The following is a 24,087-nucleotide window of genomic DNA, read 5'->3' as shown; positions in this document are numbered from 1 at the left end:
CACCTCTTCTCTGTACACACTCTACCACTCCTTTTATCCACCTGTCTCTTGGTCTTCCTCTTGGCCATTTACCTGTTATGTCCATTTCGTGCATCCTTCTTGGTATCCTTTCCTCTGTCATTCTCGTCATGAGTCCATACCATCTAAAGTCTAGATGCCTCTATCCTATTCTGTAGTGGCTCTTCTTTTACTATATCTCGAACCTTCTCATTTCTCATCTTATCCCATCTTGTCACTCTTATCCTGCTTCTCAGAAATTTCATTTCACTTGCCTGTATTCTATTCACGGCTCTCTGCCTCATTACTCATGTCTCAGCTGCATACGTCAGAATAGGTATATACTACGTCCTGTATATCAGCGTTTTGCTTCTCTGAGGGACATCCTTGCTCCAAACCAGGCTTCTGGCACTTTTCAGGAATGCTCCTTCTTGTTTTCCACGCTCGATTACATCCTTATCATTTCTTCCACTTTCCTCTATGATACTTCCTAAGTACTTGAATCTCTCTACTTTCCTAAGCTGTTCCCTCCAAGCATTATCCGTCTCGTAGGTCTCTCCTTCTTTCTAGTTGTGATCACTATTTCGCTCTTTTGGGTATTAAATTTCAATCCATATTGTTCCACCTTATCTACCCAAGCATCTAACTGTTCCTGGATATCCTCTTCCTTTTCTCCCCAGACTAAAAGGTCATCTGCAAACATAATCACTTTCCTTTTCCCTTCTGCAATTTTCCTTGCCACTTTTGTCATTATCTCGTCTATTGTTACTACTAAGAGCAAAGGTGACAGAGCACTTCCTTGTTTTAATCCACCTTTTTGCTCAAACGAGCCTGTTCTCTCTCCTCCTATTTTCACACAACTGACACTCCCATTGTACATCTCCTTATCTCTTTCTATGGTCTTTCCTCGACACCTTTTCTCTGTAAGGCTTCCCATACCTTGTTTCTACAAACACGGTCATAAGCTTTCTCAAAGTCCATGAAGGCCATCACAAGATCCTTACCCCATTCATAATGACGCTCTTGTAGTTGCCTTACTGCGAATATAAGGTCTACTGTGGACCTTCCTCATCAGAAACCATACAGCTCTTCTCTTAACTTTTCTTCCAACCTCTTTCTGATTCTATTCTCCAGAATCTTCTCAAACACCTTCCACAGTGGCATATCAATGTGACTCCCCTATAGTACTTAAACTTTTTTCTATTCCCCTTCTTGAAGATGGGTATGATTACCCCCTTCTTCTAATCTTCAGGGGTCTTCCTTTCCTTCCATACTACTTTCAATACACGATAAAGCCACTGTTTCCCTACCTCTCCTGCTGCCTTCACTGTCTCAATACTCACTTCATCTAACCCTGGGGCTTTCCCTCCTTTCATCTTGTCCAGTGCTAGCTCCACTTCTGCCCATGTTAAGTCTTTTTCTGCTTCCATATTTCTTACTTCCTCCCTGCTTCTACTTTCCTCCTCAGTGCATCCTTCTGGGTTTAGTAAATCTTCAAAATACTCCTTCCACATTCCTTTTGAGTTTCTCCATTTCTTGCACTTCATTTCCATTTTTGTCTATCATTATAACATCTTCCCTCTTGCCTTTCCTCCTACTCTTGACCATTCTATACAGTACTTTTTTATTTTTTTTGCTATCCTTTTCCATCATGTTTGTCCACTTTTCCATCCACTTTTTCTTCTCCTCTGTTGTACCAAATACAGAGGACCCAACCTTTGAAGTGGATTATCAGTAATTGCCCTCCGCCCCCGAGAAAAATGTCTAGTCAAGTCAAAAGCATGCTCCTCCTTTCTTCATAATGACACCCCTTTTGCCTTTCCCTCTAGCAATCTATTCGAAAGTATATAATTTTACAGAATAACACTTACACACAACCTGTTAGTTCTGTGATAAAACATTCCTTGTAGTATGTTTCTCACGCAGCAGCTGCTTTTCAGTGTAGTTTTTCTTGAAGCAACCTTTCCACTGTGATGGCATTTTCGTCTTCTGAAGCATAAGCGATTCCAGTGCAGATATGCTTAATGTAGGCCTCACTTCTTTCTCAATCTCTCTGTCAACTGTCTCACATACATTTAACACAGCAAATACAACATTATTGAAGGATTTATAGCGCAGAAGAGCAGCGTCTGATCTCCTTCAATTACAATGAATTTTACAATGGGTAGCAAAAGGAAGTCACGATCAAATAAGTATCGTTGCCAACTCACAAGCATTGGAACGAGGATGATTTAGGAGAAATGTTCAATCCCTTGGAGCATTTTTTCTTCTTTTCTTTTTTCCGTAAAAAATTTTTTTTCCTGATAATGCCAGCTTTTCCGTAATAATTTTCCTTTTGACCGTAATTCTGTAATCGTGAGGTGAAATCTGTAATAATTACGGACAATCTGTAATAGTTGGCACCTCTGCAAATCATAAAATGACAATTTATTGAATATTACAAAGACTCATTAAAAAAATGTATAACAAAAGTAATTTTTTGGAAAGCACAAATTGTGTGGGTTTAAAAATCTTCTAAAGGTATGGTACATTATAAAGTTCAGTAGCAGGAGTACCATGAATATAAGCAAATATTGGAGCATTTTCTATGATGTTCACATACAAGTCCCCTTAAGTTATTGGCCTGGATCCTCAAATTGCACCGACAAAGGGAAACAGAAAATCCAATGGTCGCAGCACCATGAGGAGGCATCCTAGGTGAAACTAAGAGCTTTTAACACTGAGCCATAAAGCATTATTGGGTATTATTATTATTATTATTATTATTATTATGTTTATGAAAGGCTAGTTAGTTTAATAGGTAAAAACAAGAAGGAATGAGCTTCTAAAAAAGAACACTTTCTATCTCAAGAAGGCGAGAAATAACCCATTCTATCACCCTTAACGAAATATGGATCTTATGTAAACTCAACTGTGGTCCTCATCACAAATACTAGAGCCCACATTCATGATAGTTAATGTACTTACCCAGCAAGAGTAAATCCATCAGGATTTCTTTTGGTGCGACTCAGAACTATTATATCAGTAACAAACTGCTTGGCATGGATTGGTTTACTCAACTTATAGCAGAGCTGCTTCTTTCGCCATGCCCGTTGCTCTGAAATTAAATCAATAATCAACATTTTTCATGATTCCACCAAGTGGCAATACACAAGGAGTAACTTTTTAAGCTGTTTAAATTAGCAAGAGATTTTGTGGTTTGGCGGAGGTCTCCAAAGGTTCTTTTTAAATTTTCTCCAATCAAAGAGGGAATTCCAGTTATAATTTGATGCAAATTTTATTTCTGTACTTAAGTTCGCTTTTGCTAATGGCTTTACGTTGCACCTACACAAATAGGTTTTATGGCGATGATGGGATAGGAAAGACCTAGGAGTTGGAAGGAAGCTGATGCTTGGTGTTTTAAGGGGCCTAACATCGAAGGTCATCGGCCCCTTGGAAGGAAGCGGCCGTGGCCTTAATTAAGGTATAGCCCCAGCGTTTGCCTCGTGTGAAAACAGGAAACCACGGAAAACCATCTTCAGGGCTGTTGACAGTGGGATTTGAACCCACTATCTCCCGGATGCAAGCTCACAGCCACGCGCCCCTAACCGCACGGCCAACCCGACAGGTATGATGTGATGTGATGGATGTCTTTGGTCTTCAGTTTTAACTATTGCTAAGAGTATGTCAACTGCCATTTTTTAATATTATCTTGAGAATTAACTAGAATTACTCATATATCAACATCGGCTTACTGCCATTCTCTGAAATTTTGTCTCTAGTTTGTAGTTCCCCCATTTTATCACCTGTTCACACCACATATTATGTAGGCTTTTGATTAACTCACAAATACAGCTGTTTGAGAGATACAAGATCTTTCTACTATTATAATCTATCCTTTTTCAAAGTCTTTCCTTTTCTTGTAATGTTCAGACAAAACTTCTTACAGATGCTCTGATCAATTCCTTATGCTTTGTACTCACACTGCAATCATAAACATGCAACAATTCACTTTCCCTATGACTTTAATAATTTTTTAATAACCTGGAGTATGTTAGAAAAGGGGTAAAAGTAGCTTTATTGTAAACTAGCAAATGTACCCGTGCTTCACTAAAGTATTCTACATTGTATATGGATTTCTAAGTAAACTACTGTACATGCAGTAGGTAAGATTAAGTTACATTGCACGTCTCTTAGCGTTATCTGAGAAACACCATGGGGGAGGACATGTTGGGGAGTTTTGATGATAATGGCAAGCTAAATTTCCTACTGCCATTCACAATGGAGTTCGGAAGTTTCTACTATAATGGGAGGCTCACTTGCCTACTGCCATTCACAATGGATATGGGTTTTTTAAATTATAAGGACAGGCCCTTTTTCCTAATGCCAGTCAATATAGAGTTGGGAAGATTTGATTATTAATCAAGAAATGCAGATCTATCTAATGTATAAGGGATCGAGATAAGACAAAAATTCATAGGACCAAAGGTGTAGATCTCTCCAAAGTGAGCGGCAATTATGTTTCTGTTTTGTGATACAACTTACCGTTTAGCCACCAATTATTCCAAAATGAAGGTCTGCACCGTCGTTAAAATTGCCTCCATATTTTGAAAAATTTTGGGGTCGAAAAGTTACTATCGACAAGGATGAGAAGGTCCATCTATTCAACACTGTATATAATATGTTAATATTATTTATTAAACCGGGCCTAGGTTCAACCCTTGTACTGGGTTATTTTCAGCCTTAAATTATAAATGGAAATGAACATTAAATGTAACTTGAAAACACCAACATCTAATATAACACTATAAGCATATCAGGCATATCTTGAAGCATTGATGTGTCTTAATATAAAACAGTCCATTGCAAATATGATCATCAATTTTGTATGTTTTTTTTCTTTTAAGGACATTGTAGTCTTAATATAAAAAAGTACATTATTATGATATCCATTTGGTGTAGATTTTATCTTGCATTATTACTGAAGTTAAAAAGATGTGATGGATGTCTTTGGTCTTCAGTTTTAACTATTGCTAAGAGTACGTCAACTGCCATTTTTTAATATTATCTTGAGAATTAACTAGATAAAAAATAATTTACAGATATATATGTGGGAACTAAATGCAAGCAAGCTTGTAGTTTTACATGACTGTTGATATCGTGATCATAGCCATGGAACCTCCATTTTTTAAAATCCTACATGCTTTGTTCAGGATTCAAAGCATAGCTGCCTTGGTGAAAAACCCATGACAATGTCATTTGGCAATCATGCCCCTTCCAAAATGTAATATGAGAAAATGTCAAGGTTCAAGGGCTAGAAGCAGGGATCTTGTTGCAACGAAAGTGAAGATAAATTTAACAAAATCCCTGTATGGGTGATGGAAGGAAACGGATTGTTGCACAATGGCTGTGTATTTTGTCCGAGCAAGCTTTCTTATTATGAAACTATACTCAGGAACTGTAGTGTGACAAAGTTAATCATCTTTGCTAAACAGGAGTTGACCTAAAGAATTCTTTGCTTCTAGAAAATCCCTCTGGAACATGCTAGCCGATTTTCTTGCAAATGCCTTGATGTACACAAAACTGATGTCCATATTTAAGGTTTGGCGATTGTCCCTAATAGAAGATACTATTTCTCTCGCACCCATAAGATTCCACTTAAATATCACCTGTATTTGTACCCAATGCTTGCACACTTTGTGTGCTATCATCCAACATATCTTTATTACTTCTTTTGAGCTTTTTTCTTTTTCTTTTTTTACAATTTGCTTTACGTTGCATTGACCGAGATAGGTCTGTGATGGGACAGGAAAGGGCAAGGAGTGGGAAGGAAGCGGCCATGGCCTTAATTGAGGTACAGCCCCAGTATTTGCTTGGTGTGAAAATGGGAAACCACGGAAAACCATCTTCAGGGTTCAACAGCGGGATTCGAACCCACTATCTCCTGAATACTGGATAATGGCCGCAGTTAAGCGACTGCGGCTACCGAGCTCTGTCTTCTTTTTACGTGTACTTATGCGTTAAGACACTATGAACAGTAATGTTTAGATTAAATCTTTCTTCTAAGCATTCACAGCCTGAATTCTCAGGGAATGATCATGTATAAATTTCCCTGTGTTTCACTGACGTGATATGTACAAAATACTTCCAGGATTATCTAATCCTGCATGTGTCCTATGACTCTGATTTTCTGCAATATTTAAGTCCTTAATACAACTAAAACAATCTCAATTTATTCATTGTAATAATCCCTAGAACCCTTTAATATCTGAAAAATGTATTATAATAATAATAATAATAATAATAATAATAATAATAATAATAATAATAATAATAATAATAATAATAATAATAATAATAATAATACAGTGAAACTTGTCCAAATCAGAAAATGGATAACACGGAATCCTGTCTATTATGGAATATTTTCTTGATCCCCATGCGAAAATCATATGTATTACATGTCATTATTTCTGAATAAAACAGAAACTGCTCAACATGGAAACTGAAATAGTTTTGTGAGTTTTCAAAACGGAATTCACATTTTTAACAGGATATTCTGAAGTAAATTATGTTTCAAAACAGAATTCACATTTTTAAAAGGCTATGCTGAAGTAAATTTTATGTTAAAATAGTGTGTACTGTCGCGGCCACCAAATTAGGCGGGTCAGAGAAATTACACTGTTGCCAAGGATATGTAGCAACTGGCGAAGAAATGTCTAACTGAACACATCATTTCGGAGTGCGAAGTAAGTTGTTCTCTCTCAAGCTCCTGATGTTACTTCATACAATGTTTCGAAACAAATTATACTACAAGCTTCAGAAAAGACTGCTGATTTCAGTGGTATAACTATTTTTCATATAAACCACTTTAAATAATTATTAAAAATAAAATCTTGAACGAGTAAATTTAAATCCGTAGGATGATGTATTGAAAATTTCAGTAAGCGGCCAAGTTTTTATTTCTTCAGCCAATAAAATTTTGTCTGCGGGAAAAATGTAAAAAAATCGCCTGACTTATATTTTTTATCTGAAACGTATTTCCGTGAGTCTTATAATTTTCCTGGAAAATGGCCGGGAAAGCGATCATGTAAATGTCGCTAGCTGAGGCAGTTCGGGGCGTGCGCACCAGCACAGGCTTCCGTAATTACTTTCGGATTACATATTAATCTGTATCAGTTTTATTACATTATAAAATTAAATATTTGAATACTGTATATTGTACTGAGTAATATAGAAAAAGATCTACTTTAAAGAATAGATTTACATTAATTTACAATGAAGTAAGAATCAGTTTCTAGCTTCAAGGCAGTCTAAGATTTCTTAGTCACTGTCATCACTCATCTCACTATCTGTCGAGTCGTCTTTTACACTGATGATGATGAATGGTTCCATTCTTTCGTCCCTTACTATTTCCTTGGCCCAATTGTCTGTCTGAAGATTTTCCGCGTGATTGAAGCACTTTTCCCAGTCTGCAGCAGTCACACGGTCTATGGCTTCTGACGTGAGTTTTTCTATGTCCTTTATTTTGAATGTCTTGTTCCTCTCTGCCACTTCTCTCTTGACTTGAGCCCAAATCAATTCACATTCACTATCCATCTTTAACTGGACTTACGGTGCGAGCTCAATGACAGGGAATGACTCGGGTAAGGTGGCCTGGAGCAGATGGGCTTCAGTTTGACAGCACTGCATGATCAGCGTTGCCAATCCGTGCCTGGAAGTAAGCGGCTCTCGACCATCTGTCGCTTCGCCGTTCCCATATCTGACAACAGCGCAGTTTTCCTCACCCGCCTAATTTGGTGGCCGCGACAATAGTTTCAAGCAACTCGCAACAGTAGGCCAAGGAGGTAAACACAACCTTCCTTTGTTCGAGGGTGACAATCACGGCAAGAACCTCTGTTTTATAGCATTGTTGACAGGGGAGCAGTCTAGCTTTTCAGTCCCTCTAAGTGGTTGAGTGAATACGGTTCTTCTCGCAAAAATGTGGCTGTCATTAAGGGACAAAGTGATAGAAATGAAGGAAAAAGAACAAAGAAGTGTTTGGGATATAATGTTTCAGTTCAATTGTGGTAAAACACAGGTGTATGACACTTTGAAAAACAAAGATCTATAATGAGCGAGTGACATGAAAAGGAAGTAGAAACGAACAGGGTATGAAGAAATTAATGAGCTGCTGTGGGCATGGTTTGTTAATGCTTGTTCAAAGAAAATGCCTATTTCTGAACCTATTCTTCAAAGCCAAGCCATTGAACTTGAATAAGCCAGAATTCAAGGCTTCAAATGGTTGACTCGAAAGCTTTAGAAATAGGCATAATATTGTTTGGAATCAGGTGTGTGGGGAAGCAAGTGATGTTAATCTTACTGTTATTAGCGAGTGGCAGGAAAAAGTGACATTACTGGATGGGTTTCTTCCAAACGACGTCTACAACAGAGACAAAACGGGTTTGTTCTATAGAACACTTCCTTCAAAGTTGCTCTCGTTGCATGGAGAAAAATGTGTAGGCGGCAAAATGTCTAAAGAACGGTTGACTTTTTCTTTGTGGGAATATGGCGGGACAACTTGAAAAACCTTTTGTGACAGGAAAATCAACTAAGCCACGGTGCTTCATACATCTAGATCTGTGTAACCTTCCAGTCATATCGAGAGCAAACTGCACTGATGGAAGAATGGTTCACTAGTTTCAATGCCAAAATTAAAAGAGAGAAAATTGTAATGTGTTGTTATTCCTTGACAATGCTACATGCCACCCACACATTAAATTGTCCAACGTAACACTAGCATGGTTTCCACCGAACACTACAAGTATCACTCAGCCCATGGACCAAGGTGTTATTTACACCTTTAAAGGTCACTACAGGAGACTAGTTCTGCAGGCAATAGCTGCGAAGATGGAAGAGGCGGCTAGTGCCAGTGACATGGCAAAATCTATTTCTGTGCTGGATGCTGTAAACTGGATCCACATGGCAGTACAGGAAATAAAGCAAGAAACTGTCACAAAATGCTTCAGGAAGGCTAATTTTCTACTCAGCACTGGAGGTAATGAACTCTTGGACGAAGTGGAAGACAATGTGCAGGCCATATCATCCATGTGTTCATCTGGAAACTTTGACATGGATCCTGCCCAATACATCAATGACGATTGTGAAGTGTCGCCATATCAAATTGCTGATTTTGCGACAGAAATCACTGGTGAGAGAATCGAGGAAAAAACGGGGCAAAATGATGATGAAAGTAACAAGGAAGAGGAGACAGAAGTTGATAATGACTCTCCAGAAATCTCTAACTTTAGTGAAGCTCTCGCGCACGTAAAGGGTCTACAAAAATTTGCTACAAAATGAAATTTGCCTGAACTATACGAATATTTATGCCGGGTTAAAAAAAATCCATCGAGAAAAGTTCAATCCAGCACAACACTAAGCAGGCGAAGATAACTGACTTTTGGAGCTCCAGCAGCAAGAAATAAATTTGTGTGTATTGACAAATAGTTTTGTAGTAGTTTTAGAGTGTTCATTTTTAATTTAATATGGTTATTAAACTTTTAGTGTTTTAAGTGTTTACAAGATTTGTGCCGTGAATTGGAATTACATCAAGATTCACCGATGGATTAGACACTGGAGGCTCTTTGTAACGTAAATACAGTTGCCTAGTGTGAAAGTTTTCACACAATGTATAGCATGCCTTTCACTTTTAAGACTTTTCAGATAATAACAGTGTATAACAAACAATGTCACATTAAATACTGTATTTGATTTACCTGAATAATATGGAAACCTGTCCAAATTGGAAAAAAGGTTGGAACCCGATCACCTCTGTCTTGAACAGGTTTTTTTTTGTTTTTTTTTGCTAGGGGCTTTACGTCGCACCGACGCAGATAGGTCTTATGGCGACGATGGGATAGGAATGGCCTAGGAGTTGGAAGGAAGCGGCCGTGGCCTTAATTAAGGTACAGCCCCAGCATTTGCCTGGTGTGAAAATGGGAAACCACGGAAAACCATTTTCAGGGCTGCCGATAGTGGGATTCGAACCTACTATCTCCCGGATGCAAGCTCACAGCCGCGCGCCTCTACACGCACGGCCAACTCGCCTGGTTGGAACAGGTTTCACTGTAATAACAACGTAATTGGCTTTACATCCCACTAACTACATTTTTAACGGTTTTCGGGGATGCCAAGGTGCTGGAATTTAGTCTCACAGGGTGAGCACCTTTAAATACCACCAGACTGAGCCAGGATCAAACCTGCCAAGTTGGGGTCAGAAGGCCAGTGTCTGAGTCACTCAGCCTGGAGCCTGGCAACTGTATCCTTGCACTCTCCATAACAACCAAAAATTAATCAGGAGTTTTGGTTTATGTCATGAATAAGTTAATCTTACACAAGACTACTGATGCCCAGTCAGATGGTCTGCAGAGACTGGAGTACCACATGATCTGCATGACATTTCCTCCATCATTTTGCTTGGCTTTCTTAACCTGGAGCATAAATACTGAATTACAAATCAAACACAATACTCTGAACAGCCTTACTTATAACAATGATACCAATGTGAAGCTCATCTTACAAATTAATGTTACCTATAAGACTTCTTATGTCAGCTGGTTTTGAAAATAAAGGTTTAAAAGCAAGCATGTCAAAAATGGAGCAATTTTAATTTTTTTACCATGCATATACATTAGTAAAAAATAGCTTCATCGTATAAAAATGTCAATTTCATCAGCAACTTCCATAATGTATTTTGGGGGATTACATTCAAAAACTGTACGAATTTCCAACCATTTTCATTCCAACTCTCCAAAATGTTTTACTATTTATATTGACATGTATGTTATACATTTTAAATGGGTAAGTACAAAAGTGCTTATAAAGGAAACTTTGTGAACACACGGAGAATAGAAAACGGTAAGGCTTTGCAATTTGACCTGAAATCATTGGAAATTTAAATAATGTTGGTAGGTTTCAAAGTAAACTAAGTTAAGGAAAATATTCTCTATTTATTACAAGGAAATTCTTATTTTTGTTTAACAATCTGCTTTACGTCGCACCGACGCAGATAGGTCTTACGGTGATGATGGAGTAGGGAAGCGATAGGAGTGGGAAGGAAGCGACCTTGACCTTAATTAAGGTACAACCCCATGGGAAACCACAGTAAACCACCTTCAGGGCTGCCGACAGTGGGGTTCGAACCCAGTATCTCCGAAATGCAGGCTGATAGCTCTAAGCCGTGTGGGCAACAAGAGAATTCTCAGATACTACTTTCTTTTTGTGTGTATGAAGAACGTTGAGGTTCATTCATGATCAGTTTGTGGCAGTAGCAGTTACACTTTCTGTCCCAAACTATCAATTCAGATAAAATATATTTTAAAGTGTCAAGGATGAACAATGACTTGTCATTAGAACGAGTGACTGTAAGAAATTGGCATAATGATGCAATTTATTATAATAGCATATGAGTTCTTGATAGTACCGTAATGTATTTACTCGCAGTATTAGACCCCCCCACTTTTACAGCCAAAAAAAGTAGGGGGGAGGGGTCCAATATGTGATAACCTCAAATTTTGTGCAGTGGACACATGGCTTCTAGGTTATAAATTATACATGTTAACATTCTACAGTATTCTTTAACAAACTTATGAATGTATTTGATTTATACTGGCTACATTTTCCTTGGAAGGCAATACTTCTAAATGTAAAAGACAATAAATAGTGAACACGACTTTTAGGCCTACATATGAAGTAAATAAATGTATAGTCAGTTTTAGTTAACCGAGCTCGATAGCTGCAATCGCTTAAGTGCGGCTAGTATCCAGTATTCGGGAGATAGTGGGTCCGAACCCTACTGTCGGTAGCCCTGAAGATGGTTTTCCGTGGTTTCCTATTTTTACACTAGGCAAATGCTGGGGCTGTACCTTAATTAAGGCCACGGACGCTTCCTTCCCACTCCTGGCCCTTTCCTATCCCATCGTCGCCATAAGACCTATCTGTGTCGGTGCGACGTAAAGCAGCCTGTAAAAAAAAAAGTTTTAGTTACTCATATCACATCATTCATCTCATTCATTCCTCTGATTAGGTTGACGTCAGGAAGGGCATACGGTCATAAAAACTCGCTACGAAGATTCGCCTCACTTCATACTCAAACCAGTACAGAAAAGGGATAAGGTTATCGTATTATCATATTATGCAATATTGATACAAAAGAACTAATGGCCAAGTCATTTGTCTCTGTCAGTTGAGCAGTAGGTCTACCACACAGTAAACCTGCGTAAAGCTAATCACTGCTTTCATTTGAATTATTGTCTTATGCCGCCAATTTCCCTGCTACAGGGATGTCGTTAATTTTCGCTGCCATCTCATCAGCCATGCATAGAGAGCAATCGAGGCCCCGTCTTTTAAAAAAACACCCTGTAGTTTTGTTCCCGACTATGGAGTCCAAACAGTGAGAATCTATTCTCAAATGGTTTCTGGAGATGGTCAATGATATTCCCAGTTGGTGTATGTGTAGCAGAAGCCACTAATTCCGAATAAACCGTGCTGTAGAAACTAGAAAGCGTGCCAAACAACCAGCTGATAACTAGCATTTGTTACGAGTTGTATTTCTGAATGTAATACATAGTGACTGGAAGTTCTTTGGAAAACTGCAGCTGTTGAAAGCCAAACCCTTACCTTTAAGTATATTTCAAGCTCGTTCTTCACATTTATCACATCAGGATTTACCTAAACAGCTATAAATGAGACAAGAGAGGCTGCGTTGTTTAGGTTAGGTATGCTATCAAGTATCCGCATAGTGCTAGAAATTCGACGACGGGAAGATTAAAAATTTCTTTTATAAAAAAAAAAAAGCCATCAGATCTATCTGTGACGGTGTGACGTAAAGCCACTAGCAAAAATAAAATAAAACCAGGAAATTTTACCACATTTATGGATATTTACAGCAGTGGCAGTAATGCTTCTTATCGTCATAATGTTTAATTTTGTACGATCGTTGTCTCCATTTTTTTTTATTAACTCATAGTATGTTTTGTTTGGCGTCTCCAAAAATTGTTGAGTGGGGACATAATTAAATTATTATCATCATTATTATTCATGAGGTATGTTGGTGAGTAAAGCAATCATTAAGATCGGACTGTTAATATCACGTTTTAAATCTACATCTCTCAAAAAAAAACCTATATTGGCCTGACTTATGAGATATTAAACGATAATTTTGTTAATATTATTAGTTATATTATTAGCAACAACCGTGAATATTTCTTAACTAAAGATAACTCGTTTCCTCATCCTGAGGTGGTGCAGGTCTTTTTAGGCAGGCCCCCAGTGGAAAGGAGTTGCATGTACCGTTTTTATTGCAAATAAACCTTACTGCCATTCGTAAATCTCTGGCAACACGGTACTGGTAATCGAACTTCTCCTGAGAATGGCAGCTAATGGTGCTAACCATTACACTGGCAGACATTCTTAACTACAAAACACAGACATATACACATGACTAATGCGTGCTTGCAATGGGCGGGTAGGACGCGAAATTATTCACCTATTTGTGCGGCATCATCAGAGCTACAGTAGGCCTACCCTACAGAGGCGGGACATTTCTTAACTACGACACAGAGAGATACTGCACGACTTCGACGCATGTTTTCATTTCGTGGGTTGTACGAACGAAACTATTCACAAATATGTATGATGTCATCAGAGCTGCAGTAAGGCTTGTACCCGCTTCCAAGCGGAATCGTTGTTCTTCTCTGACAAATTACGTTGGGGGGTCTTGTATACAAGATTTTTTTTCTTTTAATTTTCATCTTGAAAAGCCAAGGGAGGGGGGGGGTGGTATACACAAGTAAATGCAGTATTTGCAGGATGTGAACACTAGAAAAGAAAACAGCACTTCAGTGCTACAACACTGAACCCATTATCTCTGGAAGAATAATACCAGAGCTTCAATCCCAGATGCTTGGATTAAAGTCAGGCTGAGTGGCTCAGATAGTACAGCACTGGCTTTCTGCACCAATAATGCCAGGTTTAGTCCTGCCTCATTTTGGAGGTATTTGAAGGTGCTTAAATATGCCAGCATTGTGTTTGTAGATTTATCGGTATGCAAAGGAACTCCTGTGAAACAAAATTCTGGCATCTTGGAGTCTCCAAAAACCGTAAAAGTAGGTATTGGGCATGAAATCAATAACATTATTACAGTATATTTTATGATATTTGCATTAATAAGTCATTCAAGGATGCTATAAAAGATTGTGAACTACTCATTTGTTAGCAAAAGATCAAAATCAAATCTTAAATTTTGTCAGTGTGGATTTCCCAAGATTTCCGATATAAGAGTAATACACTCAACTCTCAATTAACCGGGATAATGTAAGATTAAGGCTTTCTAGATAAATAAAATCGTGGTTAACCTGCAAAAATTTAAAAATAGAACAGGCTTACTGAAAGTACAGTTAAAATGATAATAAATGATACCACTGTATTGTTTTTTTATAAACTTACCCAATACGTTGCAGTAAAAGTAGCACTTAGATCAGTTAATGAATCGAAAAATAAACAGCACTTTTCATTGAAACTAGTAAGTCAAAGAAAAATATTCAGACTTTACTGTTTTGAAAATAATCAGTCATGGTTCTCTGCTTTTGTGCTGAGAAACACTCATTCTTTGTTTTGCTTTTCAAGTTTCTCAAAACAAGTTTTTCGGTGAAGAGAGCATCATCCTGGCCCTTGATATACTCCACCAAAGACTCGAAATTTTCCAAGGCAGCCCCATGCCTAACTATTTGTCGTGTTTGTATTACTGTAACTCCTAATACTCTTGCATTTTCAGTGTTTTTGAGATCGCAGTTAAGCCTTAACACGGTTGATGTGATTACGATAAATCGAGAGTTGAGTGTACTACTAAAATGTTGCAAACTTTGGGCTTGGAGGACTTGGGAGTAAGGAAACGAGCTGTTCGACTAAGCAATATGTTCTGAGCTGTGAATGGGGAGATTATGTGGAATGACATTACTAGATGAATAAGCTGGAATGGATTTTTTGAAAGAATGAAAGATCATAATATGAAGATAAAGTTGGAATTAAAGAAGACAAATTGGGGCAAATATTAGTTTTTAGGAAGAGGAATTAGGGAATGGAATAATTTATCAAGGGAGATGTTCAATATATTTCCAATTCATTTGAAATAATTTAAGAAAATACTAGGTGAACAACTGATAGGGAATCTGCCCCCGCATGACTAAGTGTAACATTTCAAGTAAGTCTGAAAGTACAGAAAAATATTTCAGGAAAGCAACAATAATAATAACTGGCCATTCATTCTGATACCACTGTTACAGCAATGCCATCATACCATTGCAGACAACAAAATCAGTTATGATAAATTATTCCAGTTTATTCAAAATGTAAAATACTGGCCAAGATTTTTAATTTCTATTTTTGTTACTCTTCTATGAGTATAAAAATTTTGGGGAAAGAATATTACAAGAATTACCAGTATCAGCAGCCTGGGTAGTTTGTGTACCTTGATAATCCTTGAAATAATTGCAAAATAGTCATAATATAAATTTCTACCTGTGTCTGCAGTGCGAACCAACACAGAAAATCCATCAGGAGGAGTTTCTTTCTCATTTATTACTATCACAGTCTCAACAATGTAATCTGCTATTCCTTCAGTCTTAGAGAGGCAAAGATACCGTGTTGCCTTCCGACCAAATATCCATCCTTCTCTCCATAAGTCTGCGTCAGAATCTTGATCATGTGTCCGAGATACCTTAAAGGAAGAACATATGTCAACAAATTAAGGAAACAAATTTTTGCTGTATGTTATGACACCTACAATCAACAAAGTTACTTTAGGTAAAAATTTCCATTTCCCAGATGTCTTCATTAAAACTATCTCGGAAAGACCATCATTATGGAAACAAGACATATAACAATGAGTGACACTAGAAAATAACACACACACACAAAGCACAGTAAAATAAATAAAATCATATTATCATAGAAAGAGACAATATTATATGATTGCTTCATCTACATTTACAAATTGAAATTTAATGGACTATTAAGTCCTTGCTTTGATAAAACTATTTTTCTGACACTTTGAAATTGTTGAGCAACTGTATTTGCTACGTGTAGTTAGCAGTGGCTAAATACAGACACCAGGAATAAACTTATGGACTGAAGTGTGCAGTACCTACTTGCAGAGAAACTTTGCTCCAATGTGTGTAGAATGTATTATTGTTAGAGCACCTCCGTAACGCCACATTTATTATCCTATGGCTAGTTGGCTCTATTTGTACTTTTAAACTGCCAAATTATCATACTTGAGAAATTGCTACAAATAGCTGGCCACAGCTAAATGCAGGCTGGGGTAAATAAATACTAACACTGTCTACAGTCTGACCTTGAGTTTTGTTAATCATCTTATTGAATGCAAGGCGAATACGGAACTGGCATCCTTTAAAATTAATGGAAGAGTAGTGTTGGATGGTGCTAAATCAATTCTAGGAATCAAAGCTCTCTGTCCAACACTTAATCCCATAATGCTTTTGAGATTCAAACAATTTAATGCAAAACAAAAGTTAAATGTTTCCACCTATTCAATACTATTTATTGTAACCTTAAAAAAAGTTACATATATTTGATGAATTTAGTTTTGGTCTTGCTAGAGACCATCATCAGTCAAAATCAAAAACGTTAAGGCAAGAAATTACCATTTTCTAGGGAACAAATCTATTAGAAACACTAAAGAACTAGTTGACAAAATAAACCACTCCATTCATTCGATATTGATAATATGTGTCGCAGCATCCCCCATATCTCAAGTTTGTTCCATTATACAAGCAGAATTAGACAAAATACAGTGAATTAAGTAACTTGAAATTTTTGAATTTACTTCTATTTTAAAATTAGTTTTAAATAATTATTTTAGTTTTAACAACACTATATATATACATAAAAAAATAGGTCTAGCGATGGGGGTCACCGGTTCAGGAATCTTACCTGAAATCTACCTTGATAATTTAGAACACACCAGAATTTTTAAGAGTAATATTTTCAACACCATTCAATTTTGGGCCAGATACGTAGACTATACTATAGTCTCGACTCTACCACCACCCTTTCAATCTTAAACACACTTGATCTATATATCAAATTCACTCTAGAATCAGAAAATGAACATAAAATCAATTTTTTAGACTAAACAATCTCAAGACACCATAATTCCGGTAGCTTCAAAATTGATAGAATACCTATGCAAACCATAAACACCATTCATAAAGACTTTTTACATCCACAAGTCCACAAACGTGCTGCATACTACACCATGGTTCATCGTGCATTCAATATCCCAATGTTAAAAAAAGATCTTATACTGTACATGAATTAAACACCATCAGAGCTTCCATGGCACAGGCGGTAGCGTGCCGGCCGATCACCGCTGGGTTCTGTGGTTCAAATCCCGGTCATTCCATGTAAGATTTGTGTTGGACAAAGCGGAGGCGAGACAGATTTTCCCCTGGGTACTCCGGTTTTCCCTGTCATATTTCATTCCAGCAACACTCTCCAATATCATTTCATGTAATCTGTCATTCATTAATCATTGCCCCAGAGGAGTGCGACAGGCTTCGGCAGCTGGCACAATTCCTATTCCTGCCACTAGATAGGGGCTTCATTCATTCCATTCCTGACCTGGTCAAATGACTGGAAACAGGCTGTGGATTTTCATTTCAGCAACATAGCTAAGGCCAATGGATATAATAAACATTTCATTGAAGGAATAATAAGTGAAGTCAGACATCGACTTTCCACTACCCTCACTAAAGAAGAAAAACCTAACAAAACCTTATTTTCCATTTTCTCTTTTAATAATCCACAGATACACCATATTTCTATAAATTTCAAAATAAATTATATAAAAATATCTTTTAAAACAGGCAATAATAATTCATCAATTCTACACAACACAAACTCAATAATTATAAATTCTATAGATCAGGTGTTTATATACTTAAATGTGGTAGTTGTCCATCCACCTATATCGGCCAAACAGGTAGAAACTTTGACACGAGGTACTTAGAACTTGTAAATTCATGTAAATATAATAGATTCTCAGCTATGGGAAAACATACGATGGACTCAAAGCATAAATTCACGAAAATTGATCAAGATCTAAAAATGGTTACTAAGGGCTCTCTGCTCAATCTCTTTGAAAATTGTTTCATCCACCTGGATCAATTCTTTCATCCCAATTTCAACCTTAATGAGATATCAGAAAAACCAGACCCTTTATGTGATCTATTAATTCCTTTCAATAAAAATAAGTACTCTAAACCCCCTTCTTTATTTTTCTCCTAAATCCCTCCAGCAATCGCTCACCATTCCACATGCCACAGCCCCACCTTAGGCTACATTATACCTCTCATCTACAACTCAGCTCTATTCTATTTCTTTGCTTTTGTTCTGTCAACTTTTTCAATGATCCATATTGGAAACAAATGAACATCTTAACACTTTCCCATCAACATTAATCTGTTCACACTGAACTGAATTCAAGAAGATTCTTCAAGTCATTGTTTTCTTCTTCTTCTTCTTCCTGATACGTTTCTGCTTAAGCAGGTCATTCAATTCTTCAAGTGCTAGAATTTTAAGTGTTTCACCTGGTCTTCTGTAAAGTACATTCTTCAAATTGGAAGAAAACTGAGAACTTACACAAGACATGTGATCGTGATGAGTGTTTAACATCCAAATTTTTACTTGTCTTACACTGAATATCAACAACACACGCTTGCTTCATAAATTTTATCTATAATTCATGTCTTGCCTAAACTTTTTGATTTGGACTGATGATGGTCTCTAGCAAGACCGAAACTGATTTAATCAAATATATGTAACATTTTTAAGGTTACAATAAATAGTAATGAACAGGTGGAAACCTTTAGCTTTTGTTTTACATTATATTGCTCTTCAATACGGAATAATATGAAATTTATTACCTATGATCCAAACAATTGCCATGCACTTCCATACAATTTATCTTGTTCCGTTTAGAAACCCCTGAGAAGCATTTAAATTTCTTATTAACATTACAATTGCTCCATGTTTGAATTTGAGATAGCAAGTCACTTAATTCTAAGATGTTCAGAAACTAGCTTTTTTGCTAGTTGCTTTACGTCGCACCGACACAGATAGGTCTTATGGCGACGATGGGACGGGAAAGGTCTAGGAGTTGGAAGGAAGCGGCCGTGGCCTTAAGGTACAGCCTGGTGTGAAAATGAGAAACCACGGAAAACCATTTTCAGGGCTGCCGACAGTGGGGTTCGAACCTACTATCTCCCGAATACTCAGAAACTACCAGAATTTCAGTTTCATTTTCATCTTCAGTAATTAACTTATTAACAATGGTATAAGTTCTGGTCATTCCGAGTGTAAGATCTACAACTTTAGAAATGATATGATCTCAGTGTTTGTTTTAGGGGCAAGAATGGCAATTTTGGACAAATTTATAACATCTTCTGGTGGCTCAAATTTATTCGCATATATTTCAGAGATGGTGTCTTGCTTTGCAATGATAAGAGAGCAGTAAATAAAAAAAATAAAAAAAATGATTTAGCAATTTATGATTCACTGAAAGATAATCTCCACTACTAACTTTCAGCAAAAAATAAGCAAAGTCTTATTCTTCTGGTCTTGTTTGCATATTTTCAAACAGATGAATGTTTTAAATTTTGACCAAAGAGAAAATTTAATACAGTTCTGAATAACAGCTTGTTTGGAAACATATGTTTCACAACAGTTACAGTAATAAAGATGATTAACTCCTATGAATACTTCGGAGAATGGATAACCTCGAATGTTAGTGAGGATCTAGCCATGAAAGCCTGTTGTAGCAAACTGGAGAGAGATTTCCATCTCTGTAATATTGTTTACGAGTACAAATCCATTTTCCCTTTGCCTAAAACTTCGACACTATGAAACCATAGTATAACTTTCAGTAATGCTGATGATGATGATTGATGTTTAAAGGTGCCTAACAACTAGGTAGTCAGCCCCTAATGGTACAAAATATAATGACAATTTAAAAGTCCAAAATTCATCCACTGACCAGAATTCAAAACGTGATGATGAATGAATGGATGAATATGAATTTAAAATAATCAGTGGATCCAGCTCACAATAGTGAAAGTTAAAAATACATTTGAACCTGACTTATACGTATATCAAGGGGAAGAGAAAAAACTACTTGTAACTCAGAATTACTTAGAAATCAGACTTACGCAATACATCACATATTTACTGAAAAAATGAAATAGACCTACATGTGTAAATCCTTGCAAATAATAAATACATTAAGACAGTAAATATTATTTTGAACTTGGCCCAGCCTTAAAGAAATCAGATAGTTTGGCTTGCATTATGAGTATAAACCTCCTTTAGCAAACGTAGTAATGAATTCGAAGCATTTTCACTACAACTTTTCGCACTGATCTTTTTTTTTTGTTAGGGGCTTTACGTCGCACCGACACAGATAGGTCTTATGGCGACGATGGGATAGGAAAGGCCTAGGAGTTGGAAGGAAGCGGCCGTGGCCTTAATTAAGGTACAGCCCCAGCATGTCGCACTGATTTAACGCCTACACACTTGGATTGCACTTAACACTTCACTCAGTTCAGGTGTCAAGATTCAAGTCGTTATCTCCACCTCCAATGTCACTATCGCTTGTAGCTGGTCCATTACCGCCGCGTTGTTGGCATACATCAGCAATAATCTCTTCATCTGGTAGTTCTCCACATACAGCCAGATTGTCATCGAAATGCACAAAAGTATCGAATTCTACACACTCCGGTAGCATTAGCTCATTGCCAGACAAAACTTCGTCCCCATAATCATTATTAGAGGCACCCTTTTCTAGTAAGACACCAGCTTTGAGGAAACAGCTGCTGATTGTGGAGGATGACACCTGCTTCCAGGCAGCCGAAATAAAGTCCATGGCTTGTAGCAAATTAATGGAGAGAGGTTAATTTCCTGCATCACTCAGTGTTACTAAATGTTGAACCAGCATTTTTCTATAATGCACTTTGAAATTTGCAATGATGCCCAAATCAAGCAGTTGTAGAACACTGGCACAGTTAGGAGGGAAAAATTCCATTCGGACATTCTCCAGAACGATTTGAGGTGGATGTGCTGCATGACAATCCATAAGAAGAAGGATCTTCTTCTGTTTCTTTTTCATTTTAATGTCCAGTTTTTTCAACCACTATTCCATTAGATTCATATTCCTTAGGTTTTGTTTTCGCACCCTCAAAACACCTTGTATTCTTCAACTTTACTATCACAAGTGGAGGAAGTTTGTCAGATCCATCTGCATTGGTGGCGAGTACTGTTACACGAATTTTACTTTTCTTCCCTCCATGGTATGAGTCACCTTTTTCAGCTGATGTTTTATTAGGAAGGAGATTGTAGAATAGGCTGGTCTCATCACAGTTGTAGATGTTTTGAGGTTGATAATCGCTTACGATACCCGGCGGAACCTCTTCTTTCCAGTGTTGCACCGTGACGTCGTCTGCAGATTTTGAGTCATCGCAAATGTTTCTCCCTGTGATTCCATGACGATCTTTAAATCCTTGCAACCAGCCTGATGAAGCCTTGAAAGCAGCAGTGATACTCGTAATTTTAGCTAAATTTATCGCCTTTGTCTTCAGCATGTCTCCACTAATTGGTAGAGCTGCATCCCGCTTTTGCTGGAACCATGTGAAAAGTGCTTTCTCCAAATCTACGTACCTTCCCTCTTGCTGATGGCTGCGCATCACTGATTTTGTACCAAGTTTCACGAACTCCTCCAAAATAGAGTTTCTTTTACTGATGACTGTACATAGTGTGGTATAAGCAATCCCTAAGTCTGAAGCGATTTCAGTTTTTGTTTTGTGTGGATTAACATCCACTTCTCATATAACTTTTCCTTTTTCTGTTCTCCATGGCTAATCAAAAGCAACTGAATGACAAAACTACTGTTCAACAGAAAACACCACATACCGGCATCGTGGACATTTTACTTCTCCGTTGTTCCACGAAAGAAATTCTCATATTCAAACAAATTTGCTGTATTTTCTTTTGTTTCCGCACCAAAACAGCCCACTTTGCTTATAATGTATCTTAATCTTTGGCGGCGTGTTAAAAATGACGAAGGTAGTGGAGGAGTGAAGGGGACTCGCCTTTGTTAAGATGCCAGTAAGTAAGGGTCAACAATGTCACTCGGCGAAACTCTGTGTTCTGTTTCAGCACCGAAACCTGATCACTCTACTTCCGCCTACGCCGACAAATAGGAAACTTCGTAAATACAGTAGTTTCTTTTTAAAAAGCACATTCTCAGTACAATTACGCAAAACTCAGTTATATTTCACTGACACTTTATACGTATAACAGCAAATTACGTATAAATAAGGTTTACCTAACACGCTTTTTTAAATTATATTTTGCTAGGACCTAAAGGAAATTACGTACAAATACGAATTACGCAGAAAAGAGTTACGTATAAAGCAGGTTCAACTGTAATTCCAAAAGTAATCCACTGACTAGAATTAAAAAAGATGATGACGATTATGAAATTAAAAGAAACGGTGGATTTGACCCGCAATGCCCCACTTTCCCAGGAACTATATTTACACAATACTAACCAAAGTGGTGGTAGTGGTGATTATTGTTTTAAGAGGAAGTACAACTGGGCAACCATCCTCTATGTAACACTAATCTGAAAGAAAAAATGGAAGAGATCCGACACTGTGAAAAAAGAAGGCATCGGCCAAAGAAAGACAAGGGCCACGAAGGGCGTGAAAATGAAAGATTCCCTAGGCCTCGAGTGCTCTAATACCGTCGGGGTCAGAAAAGAACAATAGTTGACCAAGGGAGGTCGGATAGGATAAATGAAAGTGAGGAGCCTGTAAAAGTAAGTGGAAGCAATGCCAGGACTCAGCTAAGGGCCCCATGGTTACCAACCCATGCTACTACGTTCAGAGCCCCTGAGGCCCCTTTTAGTCACCTCTTACAACATGCAGGGGATATCGTGGGTGTTATTCTACCGCCCCCACCCACAGGGTTTGTACTGACCAAGGGACTGCTTCCAAAGCACAATCCTGAATCGATAATGCTTGTTGTCCAAAATCCAGGTTAATAGCCCCTCATAATGGTACTTATCGCTTTGAACCATGGTATTTCTCACATAGCGGTATTAATTATAAGTAACGTAGACTTACGGTGTTCCACACATTGCGGTACTACTCACAGGTAATGCAGACCTATGGTATTTATCACATTACGACGCCACTCCTAGGCAAAGCAAACCCATGGTGTTCCTCACATAGGTGTACTAATTATAGGGACTCGTACTATCCTGTGGTGTTCCTCACATAGTGGGTACTAATCACAGGCAATGCAGACCCACGGTATCGCTCGCAAAGCCCAGACCCGTGGTGTTTGTCATAATGGTACTAACCACAGGCAATGTAAGCCTGTAGTGTTCCGCATATAGGGTACTAATCACGGGTACTGTAAAACCCATACTGTTTCACCCTCTGTTGCTACTAATCACAAACCTATTGTCTACCTAACAAAGTGGTACTACTAACACTTACAGAGCATAGCAACAGCCATGAGAAAGAGGAGACTTATCGTCTAAGGTCACATAGTCGAATGGACAACCGACCTCAAGAATCTTTAACACTATTTATAGAGTGAAGGGGACAAATGCTAACTGGACGAAACTGGTTTGAAAAGACCTACAATTGTGAAAAATAGATCCCAAGGATATATTCAACAGGGATAAATTTTGAATGCTGATCAGAACATCCGACACACTCCCATCACTGAGAGCTAAAACACTGCATCATGGAGTAGGAGTGAAGAGTGGACTCAGGAAAGGAAAGCAACCCACTGTGCAAAGAAGAAGGAATACTGGGCCAAAAAGAAAGCTCACCAGAGTTAGGAATCACGTGGTCCCATGGACCTCAACAAAAGAAAGAAAGAAAGAAAGAAAGAAAGAAAGAAAGAAAGAAAGAAAGAAAGAAAGAAAGAAAGAAAGAAAGAAAGAAAGAAATAAATGAATGAATGGAGGTTCACACAACTGTAATG

At 37.7% G+C, this 24,087-nt stretch overlaps 1 protein-coding gene across 1 annotated transcript in view; it reads right to left on the bottom strand.

The window, feature by feature from the left end:
• The window catches only part of Mvb12 (multivesicular body subunit 12-like Mvb12), a 125,616-nt gene that overhangs the window by 73,549 nt on the left and 27,980 nt on the right, over positions 1-24,087 (bottom strand). Inside the window, exons 3-4 of the mRNA XM_067137356.2 lie at positions 15,532-15,730; positions 2,965-3,094 (exon numbers count right to left, since the gene is read on the bottom strand). Of these exons, the coding sequence (XP_066993457.1) occupies positions 2,965-3,094; positions 15,532-15,730 (329 nt within the window). The remainder of the gene's footprint in view (positions 1-2,964; positions 3,095-15,531; positions 15,731-24,087) is intronic.

This window comes from Anabrus simplex, chromosome 1, assembly GCF_040414725.1.
Source record: "Anabrus simplex isolate iqAnaSimp1 chromosome 1, ASM4041472v1, whole genome shotgun sequence".
Lineage (NCBI taxonomy): Eukaryota > Metazoa > Arthropoda > Insecta > Orthoptera > Tettigoniidae > Anabrus > Anabrus simplex.
The sequence above is the reverse complement of the archived record's forward strand: the minus strand, read 5'-3'. Positions and strand labels throughout refer to the sequence as shown.